This window comes from Natrix helvetica (assembly GCF_964273705.1).
Source record: "Natrix helvetica genome assembly, chromosome: 4".
In the NCBI taxonomy this organism is placed as follows: Eukaryota; Metazoa; Chordata; class Lepidosauria; order Squamata; family Natricidae; genus Natrix; species Natrix helvetica.
In genome coordinates this window covers 144,198,112-144,212,605 of record NC_138550.1, presented here as the reverse complement: position 1 = coordinate 144,212,605, position 14,494 = coordinate 144,198,112, and the positions used below count along the sequence as shown (strand labels likewise).

Below are 14,494 nucleotides of genomic sequence, written 5' to 3'. Positions count from 1 at the left end.
GAAACACAAATAAAGGGAATCCATGTTTCATACACAGCAATACCTGGGTTTACATTGTGAACTAAGTTGTGGTTTCCTTAAGTATATGTTACTGTGAAAGTCCGAAATCTGGTGAATGTCGACATTCACCGGTGAATGAAAGTCCAAAATCTGGTGAATGTCGACATTCACCGGTGAATGTCGACATTCACATAGTCGCTTGGTGTATGTCCTTATCCTCTCGACACCCTTACCCTAATACCCTTACCCTAATACCTCGGCTCCTCGCTTCCTTTTAAGCGTCTTCTATTCGCGGCCTTTTTTTTTTTTTAAACCTGCGATCCTGCGCGGTTAGAACGAGTAGTTTCCAGGACCGCGAATTGAAAAGCCAAAGGAAAGCGTTACGCTGAGATTTCGGACTTTCACAGTAACAATATGTCACCGTGAAAGACCGAAATTGGTATGTGTCGACATTCACCGGTGAATGTCGACATTCACCAACATTCACCGGTGAATGTCGACATTCACCAATTTCGTTCTTTCACGGTGACATATATAGCTCATAACATAAAGTAAGTATCCAAAACATACAAATCCTAAAGAGATGTTTGATACCCCAACAGGAACGCTCATAATCCAAAATCATTTATGGACAGGTATATTGAGTGGAACTTGTTGGGCAGTAGAAATAAGAAGCAAATTCTTCTCAGAATATTAAAAAAAAATGTATTGACTAGGCATGACTTTTCAAAATCCATGCAATTCTCCCTTTTGTCGGCTGGGATTGAAATAGAGCTACACATATGACAACTAAACTGTATATCAATATTAGACAAATAAGATTAACAAATGGAATTGGTCCATCTTTTTTTTTTTTGAAGTTCTTACTTTCTTTCATTACAGATCCATGAGTTGTTTTCTTTTAAATCCATTTAAAAGAGTTGAAGTAAGCATATGACATGTTTCATGAGGATTGCTTATTTACTTTTGGTAGTTTCTCCTGTCATTTCCATTCGGGGGTCATGTTGATGGTGAAAGGAGTGATCTGATTTCACAAGGCATAGGAAATTCCTTGAACGCTGCTAGTATTTAACAGTCTGAGTGGAAATGTATTTGACACCTTTTAAAGACCACCTTATGGCAATGCCCCAGTCTATCTATAACTTGCATGCAGAAAATAAAGCCCAGTAGCTACACATTTAGACATTTATTTTATTACAGCAGCCTTTGCCTCATGTGTCAGATACAAGAATAAATCTATGCAAGGAATGCAATAAATAAATAAATAAATAAATAAATAAATAAAAGTGTTCCCACCATATTCAGAATCACAAATATTACTGTGATAATTCATTGGGTCAGTGGAAAAACTCCAGCCGAGTCCTCTCTTTCTAACAATGCAATCCAACTTTCTAAATTTATACTGTAAAGTAAAATGTTGTTTTTACCAGAAAGGAAGACAACCATTTCTCAAGGCTTAGTTAGGAAGATCTCAGTGACAAGCATGACTAAGGATGGCTCTGATAGTATTAGGGAACACATTTATTGCTCATGGTTGTGTTAATTAAGATTTTCAGGCGCTGTTTCATTTTGTTATTTTTTTGGTTTTTAAACTTTTTTTTACGGTACTATGTTTGATTCTGTTTTTAAACTGTTAGCTACCCAGAATCATGTATGTGAAATGGCTGGAGTCATTCATTCATTCATTTTCCATTTCTATAGCCATCCATTTTCACCAACTGGGCAGCTTACAGTTCTAAAACTGTAAAATAATTAAAAACAGTAAGAGTAAAACATCTAGAAATGAAGCCGAGATAACCAACCGGGGGTGGGTTCCGGCAGCTACTACTGCCGGTTCGCTCATGGGTGCAGTGCGCACACACACACACACTTGATGGGTGCTGCATGCGCATGCGCAGTACAATAAAAATTGTTCTGCGCATGCACAGAACCGAAAAACAAGATGGCAGCACCTATGGTGCCGTTGCCAGTTCCAGCGACCCAGGCCGCCAAACCACTACCGGTTTGAATCGGTAGGAATCTACCACTGTAACCAACTAACAGTAAAGCCATTCTGACCCCAGGCCAAGATACATAGCTAATTTTTCGAAGTCTTATGAAATGCCAGCAGAATTCGGGCTATTCTAATCTGAGGGGGAGAATGTTCCACAAAGCAGGGACTACAGCAGAGAAGGCCCATCTTCTAGTTTCCATCAGTCAACATGCTGGCTGATGGCATGTGCAATGTGTCCAATCCGCCAGATCAAACTGGACAGAAACAGACTCTTGCAATAAGGTGTTCCCTCAAGTCAGCCAAGCGCATGCAGCGCTTAAGGTGACCTTGAACTGCATTTTGAAAACACACCAGCAACCACACCTCACATACCATGTGTCTGGTGCCATTTGCTACCCATTCAGCTTCATTTTGCACCAGTTGAAGTTTCCGAATGCTCTTCAAAGGCAGCCACATGTAGATGGGTTTATTAAGTAAATGAATAAAAAATTGGATAAATAAAATTCCTGCAGGCTCAAGGCACTTGATTAAATAATCTAGGTTATAATGTCAAAGATACATCTGAGAAACAACATGACATATAAAGGGAAAAGAGATATCCCAAGAGACAAGCTCAAGATTTTTAGTCCTGGACAACTTACTTTTTTAGAAAAGTAATCAGTCAATTAAAGATTAATAGACAGGAATAGACATAAGCCTGGAAAAGGCTAGGAGTACACTTGAGAGTAATTGGTGTTGAGACAATAGCTGTGCTCTTTGAGAGGAAAAAACAACAATGTGTGAAGGTGCTATGGAGAATGTTTTTAAGACAAAGATGTCAACAGAGGCGAGAAGATTAAACTTTTGAACTCTCAGCTTGACAATGGCTATTGCAAACTAAAAAAGGAAAATGAAGAAAACGATGCCTTCAAGTCTAGTTTGACTCCTGGTGACGGTTAAGAATTTCTACTCCCTCTCCAGCCTTTGCCCTCCAAGTGGATTTGATTTTGACTCCCTAGCTATCATGGGATGCCCTGTCCAAAACATATAAATCCTGGCATTGAAACCTAACATCAAAGGGGGGGGGGAGTAAATCTTGCCTAACTTCTGATTAGATAACTCCTCAAAGCATTTTTATCAGGCACCTGGAGAGATGATAGGCAAATAAATGATGCAACCGGCTCTTATTCAGTTTTCAAATATACAACTGCCTTCCTTATGACAAATGTGTTGGCCTGTTTAGTACCCTGACTTGCCCTCAATGAAATCATCCCACTGCCATACTTGGAGACAAAGGACTATCATGTCATTTAACACCATACAAAACTCCATTTGCTGCCATCTAGTGATGATCAGGATTGTTGCAGCCCTAGATACAATACAATACAATACAATACAATACAATAGTAGAGTTGGAAGGGACCTTGGAGGTCTTCTAGTCCAACCCCCTGCCTAGGCAGGAAACCCTATACCTATATACCCTATAGATATGGTAGCCCTACCCCATATAAATATTGTAATTTTCGAAGCATAAGATGCTCTGGAGTATAAGATGCACCTTAGTTTTGGGGGAGGAAAATAAGAAGAAAAAAATTCTGCCTCTGCCCACCAGCATCCATGGTATTCAGCTGACACATGGTAACATGGTCAGCCAATAAATAGGCATAGCAACTAAGTCAGCCAATGAGAGCTATTTGGACTCTGAAATTTGCTGCGCGAGCAACAAGGAAACAGGAAGGAGCCTGGCTTAGCCGAGAAATGAAAGTGAAACTGCTTGTATTTTGCTTGTATTTTATGTTCCTGTGTTTTCTGAGTGAAATGTAGACATTTATATTCGATTCATACTTTTAATATAATTTTCTCTTCCTCTCTGTGACACCAACTTCATCTACTTTGATGCCTCACATAACATTCTCTCCAGTGGTGGGTTCCTGACAGTTTAACAACCGATTCGGTGATTGCGCGCTTCACAGTTTAAAGAAATCTTAGCTTACGCATTACTTCAGAGGAGTAACACAGCTGAGATGCAGCAATCTGCTCTGCCGCACGAATCAGAGGTGGCAGATGGGCACATCTGATTGTCGGAGTGAACTGGTTTGCCCGAACCAGTCCGAAGCGGTGGAATCCCACCCGATTCTCTCTCAAACTCCATTTTTATATAATTGCAAACACACGCAAAGAGAGAGAGATAAAACAATGGTGGCAATGGCTGCTTCTGAATACAAAGAGCTATCTAGTATAGTTAAACAGGTGAATGAAAAGACTGCAATTCCTTCAGCACCAGGACATCATGACATGTTCACCAGGGGTGCAGAATCCATGCTCAACTATATAGTGACAATTTGTATATCACTGCTGAACTCCCTAGAAAAGAGTCAGTCAATTAAACAGTAGAACAGCTTGCCTTCAGAAGTTGAGGATGCTTCATCATTGGAGGTTTTAAAGAAGAGACTGGACAGTCACGTGTCCGAAATGTTATACGGGGTCTCTGTCAGGGGAAGTTTCACCCTGAGCTAATGAGGTGTAGACCGTCAGCTTTCCTAACAGCATATCCTCAGAAAAAGCGAAAATAAAACCCGAGAACATGTTCTAATTAAAACAAACTTTAATATGAAAAATAAAATAAAAACAGATCTATCTAATTGTTACATTTTGGCAAGAGCAATTGTTGCCCACCTTCTCCGGTAGGCAGACGAAGATCAGAAGTCTCTGGAATGTGTGGCGTATTAAGAAACGTGTTAAGAAGCATGCACAATAAATCATTGTCAGATAAGGCCTATGACCTGCGCAGTACATCTTCAGCACGGCTAGCAAACAATTAACGCAGTGACACTCCTTCTTTTGCTAGTTGAGCTGATGTCATCAAATCATCAAATAAGGCACATCTTCTTTCACAGATACTCGTGTTGAGCTGCTGGAAGTGGTTTGTTGACCATGTCAGCAATCTAATCATGTGTAGACACATATTGCAATTTAACAAAACCTTGCTTAACTAATTGCTTTGTGTTTTGATAACGAATGTCAATGTGTCTGGACCTAGAACCTGTAAAATGTGACTCAGAAATATAAACCACCAATTCATTATCTTCCATCACGGTGATTGAGCAGGGGGCTGGACTAGAAAGCCTCCAAGGTTCTTCCAGTTCTATTCTAATTGATTGATCTGCCTATGTTGAGAAATGTATGTCAAAATACATGACAATCATAGTGCAAACTTTTGCAAAAGCATTCACAAATTCAAAAAACTAAGGTGGCCACATTCACAAAATCAGACACTGAAACTGTGTTTTTTCTCCCACTCTTGGGCTTCGTCCAATATTATACTACAGATATGATATGCCCCTAGCAGGAACATCTTTCCTTCTATTCTAGTAAACATCTTCTCCGCTATGTTGACTCCCAGCAGCCTTCCTACAGTTTGAGGCCACTAATTTATAAAAGACAACATGAGAACTCAAATAGCTCATCAATGAAGGGCACTGAAGCTGCCTCCTTATTCACTTCACGCTTGGAGCAGAAGAATCTTAATGCAGGTAATGCATTTAGTGTTGTGAGAAACACAACCTTTCATAGGTAAAGACATGCAAAAGCACTTCTGGAAGTTAAATAATTAAGGAAGGACTTCATCCCCAAGTATGGTCCTCTCATTTTGTATCCATTTTCTGTTCGGTTTCTATTAAAGATGCATTGTGATATGTATCCCCTCACCTTGCTGCCAAGAAAGCATCCTCTAAAGATGAATGCTCTTTGCAGCTATTAATCTCCAGGACACTCAGTCCTGAGGTAAAATGACCTCTGTAATTAAGGAGTTGGAACTTCAACCCAGACTCAAAACATGGTTTTCTTCCAACCTCTGTTGAAAGCCAGAGTAGTAGAGGGGGGGAAAAACACCTATCTAAATCTGATAGTTTGAATCTGAATTAAAAGACATGGCCTTATTCCTTTGACTTTTGCACAGGTACATTCAGCCTAACTATTGGTATGACTTTTTTTTTTAAAAAAAAGAACACTTCCCATCTGGGTGCCAGTGTGACTAAGTGAAATGTGAAAGGTTTAGATCAGTTTTCCAAACAAAGGAACAACATGAACACAATAAAAATAAGTTTGCAAACTCTCTAAAATGGTTCCAATGATGTACTGTGGAATGATTTGGCCTTGACATTTCCTCCATGACAAATAAAAATACACAAAACTGCCATAATTAAAACTTTTTCTGCAATGGTCAGGGTACCCACAGATGACAAATAATTCATTTTGACCACCCATGATATATTCTGCTGAAATTTTAAATGGACATGCATTTGCCTTAAGCAGCATTAGACATGTGGCTTGAATGAGGGTAAAAAAAATAAATTACAATTATTTCAAATTCAAATTACAGACGTTTATGATTTCCTTTCCTTCTTTAAACCCAAGCAGAAAATTTAACTTCCTTACACATCTTGGCTACTTTCTGGGCAGTATTCTTATATATACCTTTTTAATATGGAGCAGGATGAGATTGTTTCTCAGAATGTCAATGACCTCTGGATCTCTAGCACAGGAAAATGACAACAGCCTTTCCAGATATTGTCCTAGTTGTGTGCTTCTCTAAGGCAGGAGATCTTTTTTTACCCTTAGACAGCTAGATCTGATATGCTTCATCTTTCAGGAAATTTCATGGGATGACTGAGTTATATTCTACAAAAATAACAGCTGAGTGTAATGCCCTTTGACAGCTCACTCCAATGCTATCTTTGTGTGTGTGTAAGAGAGATGCTTTCAAGTCAATCTACTGGTGACTGTCTAGACAGGTTCTACAGGTTTTTTGGCAATATTTAAAAAAAGGTTAGCCATTGCATCTTTTCTAGGGCTTAGAGAGAGTAACTGTCCAAAATAATCAAACTAGCTTTATGATTAAGGCAAGGCTAGAACTCATGGTATCCTGGTTTCTAATATCGTGTCTTTCATCATTACACCAAACTGATTCTTGCTATCTTCTTTAGAGATAAAGAAATTTGGTGATCTTGTATTTACTCTACAAGATCACCAAATTCTAGATTGTAGAAACTATCTGGAATATTGGATTTCCCCAGACATTTAGGTCAGAGGTTAGATTAGTTCTGTTAATTGATATGGAACTGTCTGGGATTTTTTGTGAATGGGACTATTACCCATCCAATTGATGGTGGGGGCTATGTATGGTGCATTTTTCTGTGTTTTAACCTTTGTAAGCCACTCAAAGTCACTTGGAAGACATGGATGGATGGATGGATGGATGGATGGATGGATGGATGGATGGATGGATGGATGGATGAGGGTACCCAGAAGTGACGACAGTAACAAGCAGGAATGAATCATAGCAGATCAAGAAGAAAACCGAAAAACACATGAGAAGATGAAAGAGGCCAAAGCATGGAAAGCAAAAAGCTTTTGGCCATTCCATATGTACCCTGCAGTTAGTAAACAAATAATTTTGGATAAAGCTAAAATGAATAGGTTTAAGAATGGGCTCCATATGCTGAACACATAGTTGGTTTTAGATTCACATCTTTATATACACATCACCTCTTCCATTATTTTGTTTACAAGCACAATGGAATTTCTAACACTGTAGTGTCAATTTAGCTTATTGAGCCATTTTTCATTGTATAGGGTTAGCTATAAGGTTACAAAAATAATGAAGTTGAATAAAAAGCAAAATCACTGTATTATACTGTATTATATATTATCATTATATAATTATAATTCATTATAATTATAAGCTTTTTTTTTAAATGAAGAAAACCCTCAATTTTATTATGCAGGTTTCTTCGCATTTCATCCATGTAGAAATAAAACATGAGGGAACAAATTGATCACATTTCTACATTTGTTGTCTTTATTTAGACCTATGAACACAGCAAAGATACCTCTGAGATACTTCAGCTCAGTTTTATTTAAAGATTTGAAGATACCTATTTATCTTTCTGACTTTTTATCTCCCATTTGTCTATTTATCTAACTATCTGGACAAACCAGGAGACAGATTCCTTTTCCCATTGTACATAATGTATTTCTCTTAGAATTAGTGCATAAACAATGCTTTTCAGATTCAATCCTAACATTTTATTTAACTTCTTCAACTAATGTCAGCATTTGTTGAACCTGCTATGTAGCTAAGTTTTTTTAAAAAAGTGGTGAGTACTTCAGTAGTATTGGCAATTACCAGCTTCAATAGCTGCCATGATTCAGAATGATTTTCATTAGAAATGCTTCTTGTATTTAAAATTAAATTAGTTGTGCAGAATCTTGACGGAATATTATCCAATGAGCGGCAAGGTAAATAACTTTTACTTTGTGTTCTGTTGAATCATGAAGTTGAGGGCAAAGGTTCTTGGATAAATCTTTTATTTGTTCCACCACTGTTCAGTTTCTTAGAGCTGTTAAAATCATGGCAATACCCTTATTTGTGGAAATGATTTGAAGAATATATATATATATATATATATATATATATATATATATATATATATATATATATATATATATATATATATATATATATATATATATATATATATATATATATATATATATATATATATATATATATATATATATAATAAAACTAAGATTTCCTTTTAAGGAATGAAAACTGGTGGTGGAAAAATATACCATCTCTCTGTTCACCTCCTCATCTCCATATCTTTATCTTACAACATTATTGTTACCTCTATTTCATAAGTGTAATATCAATAGAGGTAATGGCCTCCTATGATTCTGTGACTGGCACACTTTCTACTGACAGTCCAGAACAGGGGTGTACAAACTTATCCAGATTCATATACCAGCAGTCATATTTCATTTTGAGTGGCCATTTAGTTATCCCCTGAGCTTTGAACCAAAAGGATTTGGGACCTGAATATACTTCCATTCTAGAGGGGGTATTCAGCAGGTTCTGACCAGTTCTGGAAAACTGGTAGTGGAAATTTTGAATAGTTCGGAGAACCAGTAAATACCAACTCTGACTGGCCCCGCCCCCATCTATTCTCTGCCTCCCGAGTCCCAGCTGATCGAAATGGAATGGGGATTTTGCAGTAACCTTTCCCTGGAGTGGGGTGGGAATGGAGATTTTACAGTATCCTTCCCCTGCCACGCCCACCAAGCCACACCCACCAAGCCATGCCCTGCCCATCAAGCAACACTCACAGAACTAGTAGTAAAAAAAAATTGAATCCGACCACTGTTCCATTCATTTTGTGCATTTACTGAAAAAGTCTCCTGTTTATAACATCATTCTAACCCAGGCCATTCATTCTGTTGAGAATTTTGTGAGAGAACTCCAAAGATTTCAATCCTTAATTGCTGTTTAACCACAGCAGTTTCTGTGACCATATTTGTAATAATTGTATTTTAACACTTGTAAGCCATGTGATAATATTTTATTTCCAGACTTCCCCCTCTCTTGCACTGCAGTAATTCACTACCAAACAATAGAAATACAGGGAAAACAAATTTTCACTTTTTGTGTGAAATCAGTAATATTATTATTAATAATAATAATATTAATTTGCTATTCATTGTCTGTTAGATCAAAAATAAGTTTCTAAATGTTATGGACATTAGGTATTACAGCCTTTATAATCCAACTCATAGGATTAATGTTACGTTGCTTATCCATAGCCTAATTTATCATCCAAAACTGTTTAATCAAACTACTTTGAGAAAAGATAAGGTACAAACATGGCTGTCAACAAACAGTCAGATCCATCTTTTACAGTCAGAAACTAGACTTATGGTCAACAATAGTGTTACAAACTGTTTTTATCATGGACCACCAGGCACTAAAAAAAAAAAGATTACAAACAAATAGGACATGCTCTTAAATTATTTCAACAAATAAAATTGCACTACTGTCAGAACTATTTTTAATAGGACTTTCAATATTCACAGATGCTTTGGATTTTCCTAAACCACGAATCGAACAAATAAGAAATGTTTGCTATGTTTGAAAATTAAAAACACTACAGTTCCTAAAGAAATAGCTACTGCCAGAAGGAAATTCTGGAAAAATGTATTACCAGAAATAAAGTTAAGGAAGTCTAAGAAGCAAGATAATTCCATAAGCATTATAGCACTATACTATTTATATAGATACTTACCAAGATCCTTAATGAGTGATAATGCTTCCCATGATATAAATGCTCCTCCACCATCATCCATTGCTCCCTGACCCACATCCCAGCTGTCCAGGTGTCCACTAATGAGTACAACCTAATGAAATAAAAAATATTTATCTGAAAAGCTGAATTAGACAGTTCAAGGATAACTACAGTATATAGGCTAATTCTTTCACCAGGTGTAATTCCAGTAATGTGAACCACAATTGGTAGTGTGAACACTCTGATAGTGTAATTAGAATGTGCATTGTGACCCTCATTTTGTTCTAATGGGAAATTATGATAAACAAGGACTTCAAGTGCAAAAGGATATCCATTAACTTCTTACTACTTTTAATACAGAAGGTTTGGCTCTACAAGCTTTCAGTTAGTGGGTATATATTGTGAAACTCACTGACAAGAACAGCTTAGTTATACACATTCAATAAGATTGCCTTTTTGAGATCACTTCCGGTCCCTGGAGGTGACTGACGTTGACGTCCACTGCTCGTCTCTCCGGTGGGCTCCTTTCAGGAGCACAGGGGGTCTTGGAGGGACTACCTGCCATAGGACGGCTTGTTGGAGCCCCCAGAAGCGGCAGCAGCCATCGGGGGGTTTCCAGTCTCGCCCCAGGAGCCGGGGAGCAAAGGGGGGGGCACATAGTGCAGCTGTCGGCTGCCTGCGCCTTCGCCGAATGGATTCCGGAAGGAAATAATCAATCAGAAGTTGCAGTAGAAGTGTTGGAGGTGAGAAGTTTGCCCTAATCTCTTTTAACACCATTTAATTGATGAACAACAGCTTTTTGCAAGTTGTGGATTCAATCTATTTGAAGTTGCAAGATTGGAGGGTTTTTTTTTACACCCCCCCCCCCCGGTTAAAGCGGCATTTGGACTATCTCTCGATCTCAGAATGGAGTGAGAGAGTAAAGCGTTGAATTACCCACTTGTACTAACTATGAGAAGGATTTACATCACAATTGCAAGAAGTGATTCCTGAGCTGTTTTAAAAGCCTTATGGAAACTTTGGATGCTTTGCTCCCTGGTTCCCTGTGAAAGGGGGAGCCAAGATGGCCCACTTCCGTCTTCTTCTCTGCTCTTATAAATGAAATTAGCCTTTTGAAACTACCTTTGAAGGAATTTCTGGCTTTATATTACTATTTCCTCCCGAAGGTCTCCTGGAGCCCTGTCTTGTGGTCTTTCTGGATTTGGATTATTTGATTTTCTTCTTCTGGCCTGGAACTGTGACTAAGGATTAACACTCACTTCTGGGCTTGTCTGCCTCCTCGGCATCACCCAGCTGCGCATTCCACAGGTGCCATTTCTTTTGTAGAAGACTTACACTTATCTCTGAACTTAATAAATGGGGCCTAGAAAACCACCGCTGGGTAAGGCAGCTTCGGCACCCACCTCTTCTATATCCAGCCCAATGACCCAAGAGACAAAAATTTAATCATTTTTACAACAAGAAGGGGCTGGAGAGAGTTCAAAGGACTTATTAGTTACCCAAATGTTCCAGGCTATTATGAAGGGACAAGAAGAACTGAAAAAAGAGCTGACAGATTTTAAAGAACAACTCAGAGGCATACAGCAGCAAACAACAGAAAATAAACAGAGGGTTGGTGTACTGTAGGAGGGCATGGTTGGGTTGAGGGATGAGGTGAAGGCAACTCAGAAGGGGAATAGAGAATTGGAAAACTTCATGGTAAAGATGGAACTTGAAAGAATGTCCCTTTTTCTCAGATTCCAGAACCTACCTGAGACAGAAGATGAAGATCTTAAGGATACAATACAATAATACAATACAATACAATACAATAGTAGAGTTGGAAGGGACCTTGGAGGTCTTCTAGTCCAACCCCCTGCCTGGGCAGGAAACCCTATACCGTTTCAGACAAATAGCTATCCAACATCTTCTTAAAGACTTCCAGTGTTGGGGCATTCACAACTTCTGGAGGCAATCTGTTCCACTGATTAATTGTTCTCACTGTCAGGAAATTTCTCCTCAGTTCTAAGTTGCTTCTCTCCTTGATTAGTTTCCACCCATTGCTTCTTGTTCTACCCTCAGGTGCTTTGGAGAATAGTTTGACTCCCTCTTCTTTGTGGCAACCTCTGAGATATTGGAATAATGCTATCATGTCTCCCCTAGTCCTTCTTTCTCTTAAGCTAAACATACCCAGTTCCTGCAACCGTTCTTCATATGTTTTAGTCTCCAGTCCCCTAATCATCTTTGTTGCTCTTCTCTGCACTCTTTCTACAGTCTCCACATCTTTTTTACATCGTGGCGACCAGAACTGAATGCAGTATTCCAAGTGTGGCCTTACCAAGGCATTATAAAGTGGTATTAACACTTCACGTGATCTTGATTCTATCCCTCTGTTGATGCAGCCTAGAACTGTGTTGGCTTTTTTGGCAGCTGCTGCACACTGCTGGCTCATATTTAAATGGTTGTCCACTAGGACTCCAAGATCCCTTTCACAGTTACTACTACTGAGTAAGGTATCACCTATACTGTACCTGTGCATTCCGTTTTTGTTGCCTAAATGTAGAACCTTACTCTTTTCACCATTGAATTTCATTTTATTAGATAGTGCCCAATGTTCAAGTTTGTCAAGATCCTTCTGTATCTTAAGCCTATCTTCTGGAGTGTTGGCTATTCCTGCCAGCTTGGTATCATCTGCAAATTTGATGAGTTCCCCATTTATTCCCTCATCCAAATCATTGATGAAGATGTTGAAGAGTACTGGGCCTAAAACAGAGCCTTGGGGTACTCCACTGCATACTTCCCTCCATGTAGATGCAGTTCCATTGAGAACTACACGTTGAGTGCGGTTGGTCAGCCAGTTACCAATCCATCTGGTGGTGATGCTGTCTAACCCACATTCTTCTACTTTATCTAGTAGTAGGTTATGGTCTACCTTATCAAAAGCCTTACTGAAGTCCAAGTAAACTATATCAACGGCATTCCTCTGGTCCACTAATTTTGTCACATTATCAAAGAATGCAATAAGATTAGTCTGGCATGATCTGTTTTTGACAAATCCATGTTGGCTTTTGGCTATTACTTTGTTTGCTTCTAGGTGTTCGCAAATTTGTTGCTTGATTATTTTTTCCAGGTGTACAATCTTAGCAGAATACATTAAGAGAGATAAAGAACAGTTGTGGTGGGATATGGACCTGGTTTATAGAATCAATTCAGAATATGCCAAAACACATAATGTTCCAAGGGAAGTCCATGTTAAATTTCTTAGGAAGACCGCGAGGGATGAGGTTTTGGGAGCCCAAAGGGGGAGACCAATAAAATATAAAGATAAAGAAATTGCCATTCTTAAACAAATTCCGAAAAAAATAAGAGATAAGAGGAGGAAGTATTCCTCCTTATCAAAGAAATTATATAATAAAGGAGTTTGGTTTAGATGGTTATTGCCAGAACGAATGTTGATCTTCTGGGAGGGAAACAGAATTAGAATCAATTCAGTTGTGGAGGCAGAGGCCTTCATTAAAAAACACAGTCCCCTCCTAGAGGACGAAACCATAGGAGGTAGTGAAAAAGGTGATAATACACAAGATATGAGGGAGGGAGAGGCTGTGGCTCCGCCAGAGGACAGGGGGGAGAGGGCAATATTGAAAAGGCTCAGGTCACAAAAATAAATTTATTTGAAATATTATTGTAATTGTTGATATATTAGAAAGTGGTAAAAGAGATGATTGAACATATGGTTGATACAATGTATAACAAGATGCTGTTTTTGCTTATCTTTTATTTTTTGTTTTCCTTTCTGTAAAAGTTGTGAGATTTGGAGAGATTTCTACTTTTAACACGATGTAGCTGCCAAAGTTTTTGTATATCTACCTACACTTCCCTATAAATGTTTAAAAACCAATAAAATTCTTTTAAAAAAATAAGATTGCCTTTATGACTATATATGCTTTTATGAATTATTTTGACTTATTTATTCTGGATGTTTGTCTTTTGTGTACTGTTCAGTCTCACAGGATTTGAGTTGGGAACCATACAAAACTTAGAAGCAGTTCCTAGACATTTGACTTAGTTTGGTCTGTTATGATAAGGCTTAGATTCTGGTGTAGACTCAAGACATGGCAAGGCTAAATAAGAATATTTATTCCATACCAGGATTCAGCCACTAAAAACAATGGACTTTCCTCAGTCACATGAAAGAGCAATCACAGTTTTAATTCCAGCACTTCTTTATCCAACTTTCTTCCCATCCTGAAATAGGCAACTATTAGATGTTTATTTTAAAAAATGACATCTCTTTTCTGAAAAAATCTGGCTCTCAGTTCTTACAAATTTGACATTCTGAATGAAAGTCATGGATGATAAAAAGAAGATAGCTGGCATGGAAATTTGCTCATTTATAAAAAGGCAAATGCAATGGCATTTC

The 14,494-nt window shown here is 38.2% G+C and overlaps 1 protein-coding gene across 3 annotated transcripts in view; it reads right to left on the bottom strand.

Annotated features, from left to right (window-relative positions):
* CPQ (carboxypeptidase Q) overlaps nucleotides 1–14,494 on the bottom strand; it is a 638,038-nt gene that overhangs the window by 52,086 nt on the left and 571,458 nt on the right. For all 3 annotated transcript variants that reach the window (XM_081952159.1, XM_081952161.1, XM_081952160.1), the window contains exon 5: nucleotides 10,096–10,207. In XM_081952159.1, the coding sequence (XP_081808285.1) occupies nucleotides 10,096–10,207 (112 nt within the window). The remainder of the gene's footprint in view (nucleotides 1–10,095; nucleotides 10,208–14,494) is intronic.